The 14,981-nt window shown below is 46.9% G+C and overlaps 1 protein-coding gene across 1 annotated transcript; it reads right to left on the minus strand.

The window, feature by feature from the left end:
• Positions 1-10,547: 10,547 nt before the first annotated feature.
• Positions 10,548-11,252, minus strand: LOC119355203 (transcription initiation factor IIB-2-like). The gene is made up of 2 exons (XM_037621988.1): positions 11,171-11,252; positions 10,548-10,999 (listed from the first exon to the last, which is right to left on the minus strand). The coding sequence occupies exons 1-2, from the start codon at positions 11,250-11,252 to the stop codon at positions 10,548-10,550; spliced, it is 534 nt and encodes a 177-aa protein (XP_037477885.1).
• Positions 11,253-14,981: the final 3,729 nt, after the last annotated feature.

The raw sequence follows: 14,981 nt of genomic DNA on the forward strand, positions 1-14,981 counted from the left end.
GATCCATTATGATATTTATTACTCCTCTGATCTTGAGCATGAATATTATTTGTGAGTAGTTACTTTTTTCTAGAGGACACGAGAGAAGTCATGTTGCAAGTAGTCATGTGAATTTGATATTCGTTCGGTATTTTGATGGTATGTATGTTGTGATTCCCTTAGTGGTGTTATGTGAACGTCGACTACATGACACTTCGCCAACTTTGGTCCTAAGGGAGTGCATTATGGAGTAGTTATTAGATGATGGGTTGCTAGAGTGACAGAAACTTAAACCCTGGTTTATGCGCTATTTTGTAAGGGGCTGATTTGGATCCATATGTTTAATGATATGGTTAGATTTTATCCTAATTCTTCTTCCATAGTTGCGGATTCTTGCAAGGGGGTTAATCATAAGTGAGAGGCTTGTTCAAGTAAGCACAACACCTAAGCACCGGTCCACCCACTTACCATATTATCAAAGTAGCGAGCGCGAATCAAACCAACATGATGAAAGTGACTAGATGAAATTTTCTTTTCCCCTCAAGAACGTTTTACCTATTATAAGAGACCGTTCCGGCTTGTTCTTTGCCACAAAAGGATTGGGCTACCTTGCCGTGTTACCAACAATTTCAGTGATTGCAAAAATTACCTTGCTGGAAACTGCGTGTCATTTCCTTCTGCTTCTTGTTGGGTTCGACACTCTTACTTATCGAAAGGACTATGGTTGATCCCCTATACTTGTGGGTCACCAATAGCTTCTTAGGTAATTTCTGAAAACAATATATATGATAAATGAGCATGTCATGCGTAATTATCAATCAAAGCATACACTTCAATCCACATATATCATCAGATTCAACACTAAGCATATCTTCACATCACTACAGTATGCATATCATCAAATTACTACACTAATTAAGCATATCATCAAATTAGTACACTAATTAAGCATATCATCAAATTACTACGTACACTAAGCATATCATGATTTGGGGATAGTGGAAACACTTGCCCCTAGATCACATAAGGCACTGAATGTATTCAATCCTATCTCAATCTCTATAGTAGGTTCAAAAGCTTCCTCTTGCGTAGCTAGTAACTTATTGTAGAGTTTATTCATTTCATCATCAAGTTCATGTACCTTGGATGCAACTTTTTTTAACAAAGACATTATATGCTTTGTTATTAGTTACCTCCGGTAATGGATACTTCATGGATATCATCTTTACAAAATATGCAACGATACAATCGTACTCCGACACATGAATTGTGTCAAGGACTTCAGTTTTCTCTTTGTTGCTTCTCACCATTTTAACTTATTCAAACGGGTTAGGCTCTGGTTTACCTGCAAACTTAGCCAAAATTAGTGTTTGGCTCTCCGCTATTTTAGCCACTTTTGCTTCCATATTCTTTGATCTTCCTTCAAGTACCTGCACATAACTTTTTAATCCAACAACCTTACTGGTCAAATGATCAAGTAAGTTATCATGATTCTTCAAGATATTCTTGAAGTTTTCATTATGCTTAGTCTGACTAGCAATAAAGCTTTTAAGAGTATCTTCAAGAGTATTTCTATTGCTACCATTAGCTCCATTAAAATTGTTGGATGCTCCTCCATTACTAGGATAAGGAAGTCTAGGAGCATAGTCATTATTTTTCCAATTAGGATTGTAGCTATTACGAGCAATAAAATTCACATCACTAGTTTCTTCATTAGTGATGGCATTTAAGTTTACCTCTTCTTTGCCTTTTATCACGGAGATAAGTTCCTCAAGCTTGGTCGTCAACTCCACGTTATTTTATTCCATGGCATTCACCCTTTTGGTGGTGGTTCTTTCAACATGCCATTGGGCATGGTTCTCTTGCATATCATCTAGTAGTCTCTTGACATCTTTTATAGGCTTTCCCATGATTGTTCCTCCTGCAGCTGTATCAAGCATAGTTTTTGACATATGATTTAAGCCATTATAAAACATATGAAGGATTAACCATTCCTCCATTCCATGATTGGGACCGTTTCTTATAACTTCCTTCATTCTATCCCGCACAAGCGCTAGTGGATCAAGTCCCTCTTGCTTGAACCCTGTAATCTGAGAACGTAATTGCATAATCTTTGTAGGTGGATAAAACTTAGATAAAAGTTTAATGCAACAATCTTCCCAAGAAGTAATACTGCCCTTAGGTAATGCTATAAGCCATTCTCTAGCTTTTCCTCTCAAAGAGAAAGGAAATAGACGCCATTTCAGAGCGTCGAGATCATAATCCTTTATGCGTGTCATGTTGCACAATCAGTGAAATTGTGTAAGTGCATACCGGCATCCTCAGAAGCAAAGCCTCGAAGTTGCTCCTGTTGAACCATGGAAATTAAGTTCAGTTTAATCTCATACTCAGCGGCTGCTACCTCAGGTTGTGCTATGGGTTCACACATGAAGTTGTTGCTGGGAGTAGCAACACTCCCAAGATTATTACGAGCCTTGTTTTTCAACTGATAAGACTTGCAACAAGAACAAAACTTAAACTAAAAATAGGAAAGTAAAAAAACTAGAAATTAACTTTAACAAACACTCTAAACACAAAGGCTAGGAACACTAAACTCCTCCCGGGCAATAGCACCAGGAAAAAGGCTTGATACCTCCTTTTATTGATCCGGTATTGGAACATAAAGAGTATCCCGCACCTATTTCCCCAGAGGTGACCTTGGTTTATTGAACCCACGAGAGGAACATTTCCTCAAAGTGATGGTCTCTAGCAAGCTTTTGTTAAAGTTTCAAATCCAGATTTTGACCGGACCAGCAAGCATATAGTGATTCAAACACTTACAATAAATAGAGGTACGAGTATGAGGTCTTATGCTTACAACCTTATATTTGCGTTGAGATCAAATAGGATATTAATTTTCGCCCTGGAAGTTACCCATCGAGATGTGCTTGTTACAGATCAAAGTGGGGAATGTGCCAAAATAACATCTTGAGCAGCGCAAGTCCTGCATCAAGAATCACTTGTCCTACTGCAGCCCCTATCCATCATGCGGGGTTGCCTCCATAATTAAGATAATAAAATCAGACAAGAGCTTTGGGCGTTTAATGAGTACACCTCATTTAGCCCCAAGGACATGATCCATGTTACCCTAGTGAACCTTACTATCACTAGCGCTCGGTATAACACTTCACGGTCTCCTTGCTCCTAGCCTCACCGGTGCTCGATCTCCATGATCCGGGCTACCTGCAGCGATGAAGATCGTGGGCAAGACAAGAGACATCTTCACAGAACAATTTTATTCACACATACGGGATGTTATGTCAAAGTCTTCCATTGATCCCTTCAACAAATACCTCGGGTAGTTTACATTGAACTAAAAAAATGTCTTATAGTCTAGCAAAATATAAGATGTTTATGTAATTCATTTTGAACTACAAAAATGTCTTATATTTTGATACATAGGGAGCACAAAAAATTGATCCATTTTATTTTACCTTTGTTCTCCTCTCTAATCTACGCATATATAAAATCTACTACAATCTTAGTCTTGAATTAGTTGACTCATATTACCTCTGTCCTAAATTAGCTTTCAAATCTAAGCCAACTAATTTAGGACGGATGGAGAAGCAACAAGTTTGCTAGTAGAGACGAGGGAAATGATTAGGGATTAACACAGAGATCTAAGTAACGTGATCCATTCACATTATGTATAGTAATAAACGGCCTCGTACCAACCGCTACCTTATGTATCCTTCCTTGGAACCAGCTACATTATGTATCCCTTGTTGGAGGCAGACGAGTTGCTACCAGTAAACTAAGAGTAAGTACAATAGAGTGACATAAGCAGTCTACAAGGACTAAAGTATTATATTTTTGCTTAGCTGGAGGAGAGAAAAGAGGAGAGAGAAGGGAGGCAGACTGTAGAATAAGAGCCGGCTATAGCACGAGACCCAAGTCACTTTGTGAGAATGTATAATGGGTCAACTATTAATAAAATACTACATATTTAAATTTTACTATTGTACAAGCCGGCTATTAGGTTGACTCTAGATGACATGGCAACTTCTTATAGCCAACTGTTGGCTATATTATTAACCATGCTCTAATATATCGCTCCTCCTCCTCCTCTTCCTCCATTACTCCCTTCCTCTTGTTCCATTCATTGGTTACCAACCAAAAAGGGTGTGGTTTACGCTGCCTCATCGATCCATGGCAGCGGGGCCTCCTCATTCTTCTAATCCATCGCTATATATACTAGAAACATTCATTCATCCGCGTGCAGGGTACGCGTCTGACCTAGGACTTGGGCGTGGCCACAGCGCCCACGGCGTCCCGAGAGAAGTCGATCGCGAGGATGGACGTAGGCGCGGACGTTGGCACTAATCGGCATGTTTGCGACGCCGATTAGATCGTCGTTGGAGCCTGGGCTCACCGAGGAGGAACAATTAGAAGGGAGAGAGATGTTTGGTGGAATAGTTTGTTATATTGCTTGAGCCTCGTGGGCATATATATAAGAGTACAATGATCAACTTGGAGTACAAGACAAGCCAGAACAAATCCTAGTCTATCTCGTCTTTCCTAATAATCAATATACTCAACATCCCCCCGCAGCCACAACAGTAGGGATGCAGATGGTGAGACTGGAGAAAAATCCGAAGGCAAGCCAATGGACACCTCCCCAAAGTCGTAACGGTCGATGCATCACGGAGTCATGGCTGGAGTGGCAACCGACGAGGTTGCTCAAGCAAGGCGGTAGCCCTTTGTGCCGTTTGTCAAGGTAGCCGATAGCGTGGGTGGTGGAGCCGTGGTCGAGGTAGCCGTGCGAAGAATGCCGTGGTCGATGTCGAGTCGGGGTAGCCGGTGTCGAGGAAGTCGCCGTGGAGCCGCGGGCGCAAGGGGGCGCCGAGTTAGCATGGGCGTAGTGGTGTCGAAGTAGTGGTGCACCGAGAAGATGTGGTTGACGACGCATTGCGGCGGGTCTGCCAAGCCCGGGGACACATCATGGACGAAGGCATGCACCGGTGTTGCCAGCACCGGGCATGCGTAGACAGACGAAGACTAAGTTGACAAAGCGCCGATCAGGCTTGCCAGGCCTGGGGACACGTCGTGGATGAAGGCATGCATCGGTGTTGCCAACACCGGTCATGCGGAGACTGGGACCTGCACGAGCTGTATGCCATGTCAAGGAGTCGGAGGCCAGCAGAGAAGAAGACTCGACGACGATTGTGGCGCCAATCGGCATGAGGCCGATGTCACCAACGGTGCTCGGAGTAGACGAAGTGGTCGGGGAAGATGATGACGACGCTGGCGACAAGCTGGTGCTGGGCGAAGGAAAAGGAGGTGGACGGGCGGCGGCTATGGGGGTAGCGGCGGCGGCGACCTAACGGCGGCAGCAACAACTAGGTTAGGAGCACGGCGGCGGTGCTCGAAGTAGGCAAAGAACCCTGACAGCGTGACAAAGACCCGCACGGACGGTGGCGTTCCCGCGCCAAGGGAGACGGTGTGACACATACCACGGGAGGTCGACCCGCGATGACGGCGGAGTGGACCACGGGCCCCGACACTACGGCCCGAAGGGGCGACGCAGTGGCGGCGGGCAGGTCGGGGCGACGGCAGGGACCACAGGCCGCGGCGCTAAGGCCCAAAGGGCGGTGCAGCGGCGGAGCGCGGGTTGGTGCAACCATGGGGACGACCTCGAGGAGGAGGCTGGGACCGCGTATCGCGACACTACGGCCCGTAGGGGTGACGTAGCGGCGACGCGCGAGTCGATGTAGCCGCGAGGAGAACCACATGGGCGGCGGTGCTGCGGCCCGATGGGGCGATGCAGCGGCAGCCCGTTGCTCGATCGGCGGAAGGGCGCGCTGAACTCGGGGACAATCTTTACGGGACTTGCGGAGGCACGCGCAACCGACGGGCCAGATTCGTCGCGCGGCGTAGATGGGACGGATCGTGGGGCGAGCGAGTGATCAAGCCGATCGCGCGCGAGGTCGGGGACGCCGCTCGGTGAAGGCGTGGTGCCGACGGAGTCCGGGATGAGGCCGGCGACGACGGACGGCGTGGGACGTCGTGCGGACGAGCGTGTCAGCACCGACACCCGGGCTGCCAAAGCAGCGTCGACGCCCGGGCAGGGAGGCCCGAGCGACCAACGGAGCAGCGATGCCCGAGTTGAGGCATCCGACGAGCTTGACGCAGTCGTCCGGACGCAGCTGAGGACGAGGCCGGCGAGGTAGACCGTCGAGCCGCCGTGCAAACGCGACGGAGGCGGGTGACATGGATCAATGGGCGAGCTGACGTGCGAACGACGACTATGATTGGCCGTCGCATGGCGCGAGGCCATCGGGTCGGGGCGATGCAGGTGTCCCGGTCGGAGCAAGGCGATGACGACCAGCGTAGATCGACGGGCGGGGCCGGTGCACGGATGACGGCCGTGATGGGCCGCCACATCGCGTGAGGCCGCCCGGTCGGGGCGACTGGCGGGCAGACGCGCGGACGATGATCGTGAGGGACCGCCTGTCGTGCGAGGCCGCCGGGTCGGTGAAGAGGTCGACCGGCCGGTCGCGCCGGCGTCGGAGTAGAGGCGCATGGGGGTCGACGGTGGCGGTGGGCGACGCCAACCGATCAAGTGGATCGGAAAACCAAAAAGTAAACGCCGATCAAAACGACCGACGAGAGAGAAAAACCCAGATAAAAAATTGGAAAATGACTCTTTAGGACAGTCGGTCGACACGACCGACGGATGAATCCTAGGTACGGGCGGCGCGGCCCCCGGTGGAGGTCGTGAAGGCCGACCGCCCTGGGGCGGTGCAGGTAGCGGAAGCGACGGGTGGCTAGGGTTTAGAACCCGAAAACCGATACCATATTAGAAGGGCGAGAGAGATTTGGTGGAATAATTCATTATATTGCTTAAGCCTCGTGGACATATATATATATAAATACAATAATTAACTTAAAGTACAAGACAAGCCAAAACAAATCTTAATTTATCTCCTCTTTCCTAATAATCAATATACTCAACAGGAATGACGGCGGCCTCAGCGGAAGGAAGTGGTGCTGCCTCCGCCCTCCTTTCCTCGTCCGTTACACAAAGAAGCTCCCTCTCTCCATCTTGTGCAGCCTGTCCATGACATACATGTTGCTTTGATTAAATCTGGCTCGAAATTCTTGCTTTGATTCTGATCAATTGTTAATAACTTAATATAGCGGCAATCTTCGCACACAAACAACGGATGTCGAAGTACTCCGTGGGGATTAAAGTAAAGATGCTATGCAAATTTCCTAGAGCCAAGCTACTTTGCAACGGTGTGAAGGAACTCTCCTACTAATGTGTAACTAATTCTGTAGCTAGTGGAGTAAGCAACAGGGAAATAGAAAAAAAAGCATAGGAGGATGCAGATCTAGTAATTGCTTTCAGGTCTGACTTGTAAATGCCAACTCGTGTGTAGTTTGTTTTCTTCGACAGCATACCACTTCTTCCTGTTACAGAATTTTGTGAACCTCCTCTGCTCCAAACTTTCATTGTCAGAGGTAAAACTGCTATCATCTGAGCTTTGTCTCCGATTAATATCCATGCTGTTAGATACTTCTACAGATCTATGGTGATGTCTTTTTTTTAATCTTCTTATTCTTACTATTCAACTGATCACTTTCCGAGCTAGCAAAATCAGATCTTTTGTTAAACTTCCTTTGCACCTCTGCTTCATCAGTTTCACACATTGCCTGAAGCATGTTCCTTTTATTTCTGATATGTGGATTCAAATATTGACTGTCATATGATGATTCTGCTTTCTTTCGACGTCCATATCCTACCAAGTTTACTCCTTTTTTTTTTGGTAAATTCATTCATCCTGACTGAAATGCATATTATTCCTCTTCCTTATAGTGTGAACTCGTTGTTCAGACTCTGTAATTTCAATGTCAATTGATTTTTTAACTTATGATTTTTTTGCAAACATACATGTCGACTTGTACTATACAGAGTTGTACTAAAGCAGCAACCATTAATTTGGATCGAAGGGAATAACATATTTTCAAAATTTCTATCGAAAACTCCCACGACTTGTCAAAATTTTGTCCTTGTTTGCAAGAAAATGAAAACTTTAGGGTGTTCACAGCAAAATGTTAAGGTCTTGGCTGCATGATTGTGTTATTTTTAGGGTTGAAACAGGAAAATGGTAGGTTTTCTTTTACACTATCTTATATTTTGATACCGAGAGAGAGCACTTCTCTTTGTATGTTGCTTACAGTTGGATTTGTATGTTGCGACTCCTTTTTCAACAACTTTGTTGCTACAAGTGGGGATCTACATACGTAGAACGTTCCATTGCCTCACTAGTTTCAAACGTGATGTTGGTACTGCCCAAAAAGCACAATACGATCTCCTTCCAGTATTGCATTTCCTTCGGCTATTTCGTTACTGAATATGGTCTTCACAAACGCCGTCCACTGAGAATAGATACCATTAGCAAGATAGTCTCTCATATTGTAGTCACGGCCGTTGACAGTGTAGTTGCACGACGGCCATTCCCCATTACAAAGCCTCTTGAACATGGGAGATTGTTGAAGCATGTTGATGTCAATGTGAGAACCCGACACTCCAAAAAAAGCATGCCAAATCCATAAGTCATGTGATGTCACTCCTAGTATGATGGTGGCCTTTTTGGTGTGACCTTGATACATTCCCTGTAAACCTTTGATGCAGTTCTTCCATTGCCAATGCATGCAACAATTGATCAGAGCATTCACGGAAATCCTCTGGCCTCTCCAATAGCCAGGAAATTTTCTGTGTCCTGCACATTTGGTTCTCTCATATACTCTGCTCCAAACACCCGCACCATGACACGAGCAAACTTGATAGTAGTCTTCAGGCATGTGCTCTCCCCACGCGGACCATCTCATTGAAGATATCGATGGAAGTACTAAGTGCAAGCATTATGGAAGGGCCCACTTGTTGATGATCCAAGGGTCCTCAGTCCGGCCCATTATGGAGGAACCGACGTGGTTAGCACCCCCTAGTCCAGGACACTGTTACTCCTAGAGATTAGTACTTGAATGCCTTGGATTGTGATGGAACCAATAAAATTATGAAGACAAAGAGATCGCCTATTTCGTGTGAAATGTACAGAAAATGAGTGGCATGGACTTTTATGTCCTAGGGTAAGGAGAGATAGGTGGGTCTTGGTGTCCCGAGTCCTTGGCGATCTTGAGTGATATAAGGTGACTTGTGCATTGGCTGTTTTAACCTCCTAACAGTGTGTATACGTGGAAGGCAGTTGCAATGATTCCACCAGTGTGTATATGTGGAAGAAATGTTGCAATAATTCTGCAGTCTATGGTGAATGTTTGGTTTCTTGTTGCAATTGTATTTTTTATTGCTTTATACTCCCTATGTGAGCAAAGGGCCTCCATATCTCAATTAAGGAGGCGAGCCAACCCTCTGGCGACCCTCGCATCACCTCCCCTGGCGGCGGCAAGGAAACCCCTACCAGCGCCGCTGTAGGACCCTTCCATTCCGCCCATCTCCTCACTGCTCCCAGGAAGGTGGCGGCGAGGCGTGTCGTCCCATCCTCGTGCTCTTGCCCCCACCCGGTGGCAGCGAGTTCTCTAGTGGGGAACCCCACGTCCATTGACGTATACTTCAGGCCGCTCGGATCCGCACCAGGGGCTGCCGTGTCACCTCCCTCGTAGCGCCTCAGCCATGGTATTGGGCACATCATCAACTTGTAAGTAGGGCGCCACTTTTCACCAGAAAAGTGGCTTTAGATTGATCTATATATTTATTTTGTAAGACCTTGTTGAATAATGCAATAAAGATGGTTGTGTAAGACGTTTTTGAAAAAACAAAATACTCCCCCTATATAAAGATATAAGACTTTTTTTGACACTGTATGGAACGTTGTCTTTTGCTCTATCTTCGTAGAAACAGCTCCTGTTGATTCCTTCTTCCTTCATTCTCCTTCCATTCCATTTGCACACATGATTTCTTCTCTTTTTAGTCCATTTCTTATGGAAACATATCAAAGAGAAGGATTTGTGGAATCCTTTGCATTCATTAGTCATTAGTACCAATATCAGAGCGGATATTTCTTTTTAAATGAAATATCTTGGTTTAAACAAACGTGAAATTAGTGTAAAAATATCACTCATCAGTAGGCCCATCTCTTTTTTCTCTACCTTCTAAAACTGATAATTCTTTTTTGGCAAGATGAAGCTGGCAATATTGATGAAACGAAGTTGGCGATTTCTCCTTGTCGCGATCTCACAACATTTGTTTCCTTTTTTACGGGAAACAATATTTGTTTCCTAATACATTGGACCTATGATATGCATCAAGGGAAGTAATAAATGCCCAGAAATAGCACGAAACAAAAAAAGATTCACATCGATGAGTTAATTGATAATTTAGAAATCATCTCTATCGAGCTCCGATTAACTAACCAAACAAGTATTATCACAGACAAAATGAAGGAAAGACATAAAATCTTACAACAAACGCATACAAGTCCCTAAGACTTGTATTTTCGGACAAACAAGGTACAATACAGATCTCCATGAGAATAGGGACAGAGAAAGAAACCATGGCACACCATCCTTCATTCAAATAGCATCTCGGCATGCGGGCGCAACTTCTTGCACACCACCTGGATGGTATGCATTGACACGCCGGTGACCTTTGCCACATCACTGACGACGGGCCTATTGTCATCGCCATGCTCTAGGACCATGCACACGATGCCCGCCGCTATGGACTCGCCGGTGTTTCGCATGCCAAGGTCGTCCTCCTCCAGCCGTCTCGCCGCCTCCTTAGCCGATGCGACTTCCCGACCACTCATACCAAGTTGCTTACCAAAGTGGCACAAATAGTTCGATGCACGCACCACACCGACGCCCGTCAGCCCGACGCCCTCCTCCCCGAGGTGCTTCCTGATGCGCGCGGTTAGCTTTGCGGTTTCCCTTCTTGCCGCCGAGCCTTCAGCTGTTGCCGAAGCTAGCTCATTGATCGACCGCGGTGAGCCCTCACTACGGCATGCAATGGCGAGGCACGCTGCGTATAGCAGATCATTATTTCGGTGGTTGGTCTTGCTGAGAACCGGCGGCCATGCCCTATCCTTCTCCATCTTCCTGAACACCTCCTTGGCACGGTCTTGGATGGCCGGTGCAATCCCAAGGCAACCCGCCATGCGAGAGATGGCGACATTGGACCCCTCAGCTCCACCTAGGCCCTGCACAGGCCCAAGTCTGAGCGTGAGGTCGACATGCACCATCGGGATGTGCGTCGTGCACCGCTTCTTTCCCATGGTTGAGTGGGCGGAATCTAAGTTGTAGTTGATCGACACCGCTGTAGTCCGGGCGATGCTACATGTCTAAGTGGGCGACGCCTGGCCCCGCAAGCATATTGGTGTCCATTGGTTGGCACTAATTGGACCAAATATTGTGTGGGTGGAGGCGACTGCTGGCATGCCATTTATATAGGGGAGGTCGGCCCAACATACCCTCGTGTTGGTCGTCCATTCTCAATTGTACGGCCTAGATCATAGCTAATAGATCTTTCCTTTTATTTTTCTTTACATGTTTAGTTCTTCTGGTTTGCTAAATATACAAAGTCTAGAAGTTTCTGAGCCGCTAGATGTCTTTGCGCAGACATTCCAGGCACGATAGGGGGATGCCTTGTCGCCTATATTATTTCAACCTTGATCAAACCCTTATTCCAATTCATTATTTTTACTTTTCTGTTACAATCAAATCTACCATATACTTATTCTTTTAATCCTTGTAACTACTCCCTCCGTTCTATATCTCTACTCCTAATATCTGAGTTGGTAGAATAGTCTTCACGGTTGTTTTCGTCTGATTTTTTTGTCTCACCTTCCATCTTCATATCCTCATGTTGATTTTTTCATCCTTCAAATAATATTCTTATCATTCGCAAACTTTCTCAACCAGACACATCACAAACAGGCAGGTAGATATCACATTATCAAACAATAAAACCTTATTTTCATGAAAATCAATTCAAAATCCTAACTTTTCTAATGCATCGATCGTTTTTTTTTGCGAATTAACGCATCGATTGTTACCTTTCCTATAATCGTACATTGTCGTTTCGCTTCGTATTGTTACCAAGCGATCGATCGATCAAATATTTGGTTTCCTTTCTTTCGCCTTTATTTTATTATTATTGATCGCCCCCGCGTATCTTCATCCCTCGTTAAAAAGGAAAAAGTGGATGCGGACGATCCCCCACCTTGCATCTCAGGAACGAAAATCTTCCCCGCGGCCCTCCGCCCGCCGCCCCACGCCTCGCATGGCTGGACGCTGCCGTCTGCACCTACATGTGTTTCTGCGCCCCCTGCCGCCGGTGGTGCCCTTCGCTCCCCCCTCCTCCCTTACCCTCCCACCTCCTCCCCTCGTTTCTTCAGCACGGCGTTGTGGCGCAGTACCGGGAAGACTTGGCTGCAGTTCGCGGCGCAACTACATGGTGCTCATCGGCGCGACGGCTTCGTCATCAACATCATGCTGTGGCGGGTCATGCTCGGCACCACCACGCTCGTCGGCTGATCCAAGGCAAGGCAGTGGCGTCAGCATGAGGCGTAGGCGCGTAGCAGACGTATGAGGATGCGTGGAAGGCCAACATCCCAGACTTCAGGACTCTCTTTGTTCCATCGATGACACCACAGGTGCGTCAATCTCAGTCCTCTCCCATCGTTGTCATTAATTTTTGGTAGACTGTCCGGCTTTGTATTTGTGCTTGTGTTAATCTTGATTTATTCAGCGTACTGAGTTGTCTTGCGAGATTGATTAGGTTCATATTTCGATTTTAATGGAGAATGAATGATTTTTTTGATCAAGTGGAGAATAAAACCATGGCAAACAATATATGCAATCGGTTTGACAACAGGTTGATTAAAACCATGGTAGACAATATACTTTGAGAATCGCTGGAGCAATATATTTTCCCGTGTGGATTGAAAAAAAAAATCCTTAGTCATATAACAGTAAAAAGGACTATCGATAGATAATTAATCCTCTTTTTTATTAGTATTTACTTTCTACACATGACATTCTAAAACATGTTCATGATACCTGAAATGCCTATAAGTTATGAAGAGATCTGAAACCAGTATATTTCTGAAATCGGTATTTCAGCTGGCAGATGTCTATGGCTGGCGGCAAAATGCACACGCAGCAAAGCTGGCTTGCCTCGGGAGCTATCAGAGCAAATCTAGTAGACTCCGCATCCCGCCCCGACCCGTAAAATAACTGTTAAAATGCAGGTCGAGGCGGAAAAACCTGCCCGATTAGACCCCGCATCCCGCCCCGGCCCGCAAACAATTTTGAGGGGCGTGGCAAAATCTCAGGCCCAACCCGCGTATTCGTGGGTTTCCCCCTCGCCGCTGCGGTGCCCTGCATATAAGCGAGAAGTGGTTAGTGGGGGGACATTTCAGCCCACACTTTCCCCCACCAACCGCCTCCCATCCCCCCTCGCGCCGCCGCCAGGCCGTCGCCCAAGATTCCGGCGAAAGAAGCCGGCAGGAGCTCGCGGAAAGGCGGCCACACGCACGAGGCTCCCCTCTCTCCCCCCTGCGCTGGCGGACCGCCGGATTTGCGGATCTGCGGACCTTCATTGCGGGCCGCCGGATTTGGCTTTTCCGGCCGCTGGTGGCTGCGCCAAGCGATGGAGTGGTCGGGAAGCACCTCTCGTAGCCCCGACAAGGGCGCATCACCGCATGCAGGTACAGGTTCGTCCTCCCAATGCCACCGACGATTTGCGGGCATGGATTCGTCCGGCCGTCCACCGGGCTCGGCGCTCGCGCAACGGCTCTGTGGCTCGCCGATGTCGCTCATACAGTGCGACGACTGCACGCGGACAGTGTTGCGGCTAACTTCGGGCACGCCGAAGCACCCCGGATGGGTGTTCTTCAAATGCGAAAATGACGGGGTACGTGCACTTGCGGTAGCTCATTTTTGATAGCTCATTCTTTGGTTCAATTGCGGTAACTCATTTCGAACGCTCATTCATGTGTGTAGGAGGATGGATGCTCATTTTGGTTTTGGGAAGGCGAATACATTGATAGGAAGAAACTTAATAGACATTGACGCACTCCTTAGAAGAATCGAAGGCAATGATGCGGCTACATGTGCAACTAGAGGGGAAGCAATGTCTACTTCTTTCGAACCAAAGATGAAGAAAGAAGAATGCAAAACCAAGAATCCGCAGATAAACAATGAATGCATGGAGAAGATATTAATCCAACTAGTGGGAGCAGTTATGGAAGTTGGAAATCTTCTAAAATGCATACTTGTGGTTCTTGTTTTCTTTGGTCTTGCTATTCTAGCAAAGATTTGGTGATATCTTATGTATCCAATGTTATTGAAAAAGCAGAGAAATGCATTATGTTAGATCAAATTAAGATGCAAATTTAGGTTTTTCGGACCGGGAGTATTGGGGAACGCAGTATTTCAAAAAAATTCCTACGATCACGCAAGATCTATCTAGGAGATGCATAGCAACGAGAGGGGGAGAGTATGTCTACGTACCCTCGTAGACTGAAAGCGGAAGCGTTATGAAATGCGGTTGATGTAGTCGAACGTCTTTGCGATCCAACCTGCGAACATACGGCACCTCCGCGATCTGCACATGTTCAGCTCGGTGACGTCCCTCGTATTGTTGATCCAGTTGAGGCCGAGGGAGAGTTTCGTTAGCACGACGGCGCGATAACGGTGATGATGAAGTTACCAACGCAGGGCTTCGCCTAAGCAGTACAACGATATGAACGAGGTGGAATTCTGTGGAGGGGGGCACCGCACACGGCTAAACAATCAACTTCCGTGTCTATGGGATGCCCCCTCCCCCGTATATAAAGGAGTGGAGGAGGGGAGGGCCGGCCCTCATAGGGCGCACCCAAAGGGGGGGGAGTCCTACTCCCAGTAGGAGTAGGTTTCCCCCCTTCCTAGTAGGAGTAGGAGAAGAAGGAAGAGGGAGAGAGAGGGAAGGAAAGGGGGGCGGCCTCCCACCCAATTCGGAT

The sequence above is a fragment of the Triticum dicoccoides genome, chromosome 1A, assembly GCF_002162155.2.
Source record: "Triticum dicoccoides isolate Atlit2015 ecotype Zavitan chromosome 1A, WEW_v2.0, whole genome shotgun sequence".
Lineage (NCBI taxonomy): Eukaryota > Viridiplantae > Streptophyta > Magnoliopsida > Poales > Poaceae > Triticum > Triticum dicoccoides.